Source organism: Scyliorhinus canicula, chromosome 1 (assembly GCF_902713615.1).
Source record: "Scyliorhinus canicula chromosome 1, sScyCan1.1, whole genome shotgun sequence".
In the NCBI taxonomy this organism is placed as follows: Eukaryota; Metazoa; Chordata; class Chondrichthyes; order Carcharhiniformes; family Scyliorhinidae; genus Scyliorhinus; species Scyliorhinus canicula.
In genome coordinates, this window is record NC_052146.1 from 219,194,381 (window position 1) to 219,201,190 (window position 6,810).

Below are 6,810 nucleotides of genomic sequence, written 5' to 3' on the forward strand. Positions count from 1 at the left end.
TTCTTTCAAACCAGGACATGTGGTAAAATTTTGCACGCCCAGGCCAGATGGTGGGGGGTGAATGTAATGCGACATGAATCCAAGGTCCCGGTTGAGGCCATACTCATGTGTGCGGAACTTGGCTATAAATTTCTGCTCGGCGATTCTGCGTTTTCGCACGTCCTGAAGGCCGCCTTGGAGAACGCTAAACCGAAGATCAGAGGCTGAATGCCCTCGACTGCTGAAGTGTTCCCCGACTGGAAGGGAACATTCCTGCCTGGCAATTGTCTTACGATCTCCGTTCATCCGTTGTCACAGCGTCTGCATGATCTCGCCAATGTACCACACTTCAGGACATCCTTCCCTGCAGTGTATGAGGTAGACAACGTTGGCTGACTCGCATGAGAATGTACCGCGTACCTGGTGGGTGGTACCCATATCGCGTGTAACGGTGGTACCCATGTCGTTGATCTGGCACGCCTTGCAGAGATTGCCATGACAGGGTTGTGTGGTGTCATGGTCGCTGTTCTGAAGGCTGGGTAGTTTGCTGCAAACAATGGTTTGTTTGAGGTTGCACGGTTGTTTGAAGACAAGTAGTGGGGGTGTGGGAATGACCTTGGCAAGATGTTCGTCTTCATCAATGGCGTGTTGAAGGTTGCAAAGAAAATGTCGTAGTTTCTCCACTCCGGGGAAGTACTGGATGGCGAAGCGTACTCTTGTCAGTTGTGTCCAGTGTTTGTCTTCTGAGGAGGTCGGTGCGGTTTTTTTGCTTTGGCGCGTTGGAACTGTCGATCGATGTGTCGAGCGCCATATCCCGCTCGTACGAGGGCATCTTTCAGCATCTGTAGATGTCTGTTACGCTTCTCCTCACCTGAACAGATCCTGTGTATATGGAGGGCTTGTCCATAGGTGATGGCTTCTTTAACGTGTTTAGGGTGGAAGCTGGAGAAGTGGAGCATAGTGAGGTTATCCGTGGGCTTGCGGTAAAGCGAAGTGCTGAGGTGACCGTCCTTGATGGACATAAGTGTGTCCAAGAATGCAACCCATTTTGGAGAGTAGACCATGGTGAGTCTGATGGTGGGATGGAACTTATTGATGTCATCGTGTAGTTGTTTCAGTGATTCTTCGCCGTGGGTCCAAAGGAAAAAAACATCATTGGTGTATCTGGTGTATGACGTCGGTTGAAGGTCCTGTGCAGTGAGGAGGTCTTGTTCAAACTTGTGCATGAAGATGTTGGCATATTGAGGGGCAAATTCGGTCCCCATGACTGTTCTGTATGTCTGGATAAAGAACTTGTTGTCGAAGGTGAAGACGTTGTGATCCAGAATGAAGCGGATAAGTTGCAGGATTGCTTCTGGAGACTGGCAGTTGTCGGTGTTGAGGACTGAGGCTGCTACAGCAATGCCGTTGTCATGGGGGATGCTGGTCTAGAGTGCCAAGACGTCCATTGTGACGAGGAATATTCCTGGTTGAACTGGTCCATGGGTGCCGAGTTACTGGAAGACGTCTGCCGTATCGTAACCGTCAAAATTCCATTTGCCTTCCTTACCTACTGTGCCTATATATTAGTTTTCTATGATTCATGCACAGACACCCAGATTTATATGCACCTAAACACTTTGAAGTTTCTCTCCATGAAGATATTAAGTTGCCTTTCTATTTTTGCTACCAAAATGGATAGCCCCGCACTTATCCACATTAAATTCCATCTGCCAAATTTTGGCCCACTCACCTAACCTATCATTTGTACATTCTTATTTCCTCATTACAACTTACTATCCCACCTATTTTAGTGTAATGTACAAAATTTGCTATAGTACCTTCTATCTCTGTATCCAAGTCGTTAATATAGATTGTAAATAGTTAGGACCCGAGGACCAAACCCTGTGGCACTTCAGTGGTTACATCCTGCCAACCAAAAAAAGACCCATTTATCCCGACTCTCTGCTTCGTTAGCTAACCAATCCTTCGTCAATACTAACATGTTATTCCTGATATCAAAGTGCTTTTATCCCGTATCGTAACCTCTGGTGTGGTATTTATCGAATACCTTTGGAAATCCTAATACACAGTGTGTTCCTCCTTATCCACCTTGCTTGCTACTTCCTTAAAAAGCTCCAATAAATCAGTCAAACACAATTTATTTCACAAAACCATGTTGACTCGGCCTGGCGTCATGATTTTCAAATGTCCTCCAACACCTCTTTAACAATGAATTCTAGCAATACAAGTAAAGTTGATACAAGTAAACTGTTAATCCAAGTCTTCACTTACCACTTTCTGCTGCTGACATGGATTCTAAGCACTTGAGATTTTCTAGCTTCTGATCGTCCGAGTCCTCAAGCTCCATCACCAACTCAAACTCTGGGAAAAGGATGTTGGGAGACGACAAACTGCCAGCTGCTTCACCTACAAAAATACCAGACATTTAACACTCAGCACTGGTGCCTAAGGAACTGGCCACAGCCTTTGGTGCGAGTTGTTGCCCTATGGGGAAGAGCCTATGGTTCCCAATTCTCCTACTTTGGACAGGATCTATCGGAATGGGAGATTGATTGTCTGGGCACTGCCGTTGGTAACTTAGGAGAAACAGTCAGATTTATTCATGCATGTACAGTACCCAGTTGCGAACCCCCACCCGACCGCATTGTCCCAGCCCTGCTGACAACTCAAAATTATTTGGAAACACTCATTATTGGTTGTGAGCATAATGGCTCAATCAATGGAAATGGTCCAGAGCTCGGAGTCTTAAAGCACCACCAAAGCAGAAGAGAGAGTGCAACACAAACTTGGGGAAAGATTTGGAAGTACTTGTAGGCCACAACAACAACTTTACCCACATCCACCTTCTATTAACTAATCAAAAAACTCAAGTTAGTCAAGCAGGTATGTCTTTAACATGCTGACTGTCCACAGTCATTTGGACACGCGTGAATTAATTTAGCCTTGGATTATCATTTCAATTGCACTTTCCTATTACCAAGATTTAATTAGCTGGCCAAATTTTTTTTTGAACAAAGGTATAACATTTTCATTCTACAGTTCTCACCCACCTGCCACCCACCGCCGCCGCCCTTTTATCAAAGGACTATTGGAAAATTATGGCCACTTCCCTCAGTAATCTGATCCTGGTGACTTATCAACATTGAAGACATTCAGTCTTTCTAATATCTCCTCTATAATTTTTTATTTGATCTAGTGTCTCAACTCCCTCCTCTTTCACTACAATACAAACACCATCTCTAGCTCCCTAGTAGAAACATGGAAATAGGAGCAGGAGGCAATTCAACCCTTCGAGCCTGCTTCACCCATTCATTATGATCATGGTTGACCATCCAACTCAGTAACCTGTTCCCGCTTTACCCCATACCCTTTGATTCCTTTAACCCCAAGAGTTCTATCGAACTATTTTTTGAAAACATACAATGTTTTGGCCTCAACTGTTTTCTGTGGTACTGAATTCCTGAGGCTCACCACTCACTGGGTGAAGAAATTTCTCATCTCAGACCTAAATGGTTTAGCCCATATCCTTAAACTGTGACCCCTGGTTCTGGACAAACCCGCCATCGGGAAAATCCTTCCTGCATCTATCCTGTCTAGTCCTGTTAGAATTTATAGGTTTCTATGAGATCCCCCTCCCCCATATTCTTGAAATGAAAATCGCTTATTTTCACGAGTAGGCTTCAATGAAGTTACTGTGAAAAGCCCCTAGTCACCACATTCCGGCGCCTGCCCGGGGAGGCTAGTATGGGAATCGAACCGTGCTGCTGGCCTCCTTGAAAAGCCAGCGATTTAGCTCAGTGAGCTAAACCAGCCCCTTCAAATCTCCAGCGAGTATAATCCTAACTGACTTAATCTCTCCTCATCCATCAAATCCCGCCATCCCAGGAATCAGTCTGATAAGTTTTCACTGAACTCCCTCTCTAGCAAGAACATCCTTCCTTAGGTAAGGAGACCAAAACTGCACACAATATTCCAGGTGTGGGCTCACCAAGGCCCTGTATAATTCCAGCAAGACATCCCTGCTCCTATACTCAAATCCTCTAACTATGAAGATCAACATACCATTTGCCTTCTTTACCAACGATCTCACCTGCATGCTTACTTTCATGATGTGGAGACACTGGTGTTGGACTGGGTTGGGCACAGTAAGTCTTCCAACACCAGGTTAAAGTCCAACAGGTTTGTTTGGAGTCACTAGCTTTCAGAGTGCAGCGCAACGAGACCTAATTGTACAAGGACACCTCGGTCTCGTTGCACATCATCCCCTTTCTCAATCTATAGCCATTCAAATAATAATCTGCCTTCCTGTTTTTGCCACCAAAGTAGATAACCGCTCATTTATCCACATTATACTGCATCTGACATGCATTTGCCCACTCACCTTGTCCAAATCACACAGAAGCATCACTACATCCTTCTCATAGTTCACCCAGCTTTGTGTCACCTGTAAATTTGGAGATATTACATTTAGCTCCCTCATTTAAATCATTAACATCTATTCTGAATGGTTGGGGTCTTGAAGTATTGAAATCAGTCCGAGCACTGATTCCTGCAATATCCCACTAGTCACTGCCTGCCACTTGGAAAAAGAGACGTTTATTCCTATATTTTGTTTCCTGTCTGCCAACCGTTTTCTATCCATCTCAATACACTGCCCCCAATTCCATGTGCTTTAATTTTACACACTAATCTCTCATGTGGGACTTTGTCAAAAGCCTGCTGAAAGTCCAAATAAACCACATCCACGGGTTTCCCCTTGTCAACTCTACTATTCCGCAAAGAATTCCAGAAGATTTATAAAACACTATTTCCTCTTCATAAATCCATGCTGATTCTGTCAAATCCTGCCATTGTTTTCCAAGTGCTCTGCTTTTAAATGTTCTCTCATGCACCTTAGAATTTTCCCCACTACTGACGTGAGGCTGACAATGTAGTTTTCTCTCTACCTCCCTTTTTAAATAGTGAGGTTATATTAGTTACCTCGAATCTGTGTGAACATAGAATCTTGTGAAATAACCACCAATTAATCCACTATTTCTAGTGCCACTTTAAATACTCTTAGATTATCAGGTCGTGGGGATTTATCACCCTTCAATCCCATCAATTTCCCCAATACCATATCTCTACCAATATTGATCTCCTTCAGTTCATCCCTCTCCTTATGTCATTTGTGAAGACAGAACCAAAGTATGTACTTAGCTGGCACGGTAAGAAGTCTCAAAACAGCAGGTTAAAGTCCACCAGATTTATTTGAAATTCCAAGCTTTCTGAGCGCTGCATGCTCCTGATGAAGGAGCTGAACTCGAAAAGCTTGCGATTTCAAATAAACCCTTTGTACTTTAACCTGATGTTTTGAGACTTATACTATGCCCATCCCAGTCCAGCGCCGGCATCTCCACATCTTCTATTTAGTTGGTCAGCCATTTCTTTGATCCCCATTATAAATGACTGTAAGGGACCTACATTGTCTTCACCAATTTCTTTCCCTTTACATACCAATCTCTGGGTTACTGGTTTATCACTAACTACTAGTAAACTATCAGTGAGATAGTGTTTTCTTTTGGCTGGTCCCAAGGCTCCATCACTCACCCGGCCGCCCACAGGCCTCTCGATGCCCCGCTTTCCAGTCCAGGCTCTGATGCTCCTTCCCGCAGTAATGGGCCCAGCGGCAGCGGGAGCAACTCTTGGGCGCCGAGGCTCCGCATACGCGGCAAAGACGGGGGCCGGGCCTAGTCCCCGGGAGCGCCTCGGGCTCGGGCTCGGGCTCGGGATCTGGCCCGTAGAAGTCATTGATTCGCCCCAACTGGCTCCGGAAAACGGCAAATCGGCGGCGTGGACAGGCCGGGACCGCGCAGCAGAAGATGAGGAGCGCGCGGTGAAATGCGCAGTCCCGCGGCGCGTACACTTGCAGCAGGAAAACCATCGGCCGCCTGCAGCCGCCGCATAACAGCCGCTCGGGGACCGGGAGCTGAAGACTCAGCCATGCCGGCCGGCCGCCCACCTTACTGGGGAACTGTGAGCTCAACAGCCGCGCCGGAGCCGCTGGTTCCACGAAGCCCAACTCGACCGAGGTCTCGTCGTGAGGCGCCATGGCCAGACTCGGCGCCGCCATTTTCCGTCACTTCCGAGAAACTGCCCGTCCGCCTAAACCTTCCCCCCGGGAACTGAGAGTCAACAAATTAAATCCTTCCGATTAACAGAGGCCCTGCGATTGGACTAATGGAGATTTTACTGTAAACCTAAGGTTAACTCCTGGGCAATATAAACATTCTGCCACCAATTTGCATTAAATGTTGGAATGTTAAACAGTCAGTTCTCTTTCCAAGCTGGAATCCCAAACACCACCAGATCCTGGTAAATCCGAAAGGCCACTCGGCCCATTTTAGTTCAGCCACTCAGGATCCAAGTCCATCTTTCCTGCCATTGCAGCAGCCAATTCCAGTGGTTTTGCCTCCACTGCTAGCTGCAAGTTTCAATTAAAACTAGATTTCAGTCATTTGAACCACCTTGTGGGCGGGCCTTTATTCCAACGATTTAAAGAGGTTAATTTTAGTCATAGTTTAATAATCTTGCAAGGTTACCTGAAATACCTCACCTTCAATTGTTTCTCTAAAACTTAGGCTGGAATACTCTGCTCTGCCTTCAGTGACCAGAACTGGGCACAGAGCTCAAGGTCCAAACTAACAAAACCAGTTTCATCAGAATTTCCTGACTTGTCTACCTGCTCTTTGACTATTGTGCTCAGCATCCTACTAGCTTTGCTGATTAAGACTACGGAAACGTTGGATCTCTTATCAGCTTTACCCTGCGCTGTTTCAATCTTGCAGT

At 45.9% G+C, this 6,810-nt stretch overlaps 1 protein-coding gene across 3 annotated transcripts in view; it reads right to left on the bottom strand.

Moving 5' to 3' along the window:
- pdcd2 (programmed cell death 2) overlaps positions 1–6,278 on the bottom strand; it is a 32,315-nt gene extending 26,037 nt beyond the window's left edge. Inside the window, exons 1-2 of one of the 3 annotated variants that reach the window (XM_038807983.1) lie at positions 5,572–6,278; positions 2,254–2,388 (exon numbers count right to left, since the gene is read on the bottom strand). In XM_038807983.1, the coding sequence (XP_038663911.1) occupies positions 2,254–2,388; positions 5,572–6,094 (658 nt within the window). In that variant the 5' untranslated portion in view covers positions 6,095–6,278. The remainder of the gene's footprint in view (positions 1–2,253; positions 2,389–5,571) is intronic. The other 2 variants (XM_038808001.1, XM_038807991.1) reach the window with 2 other exon arrangements.
- Between the last annotated feature and the right edge of the window lie 532 nt (positions 6,279–6,810).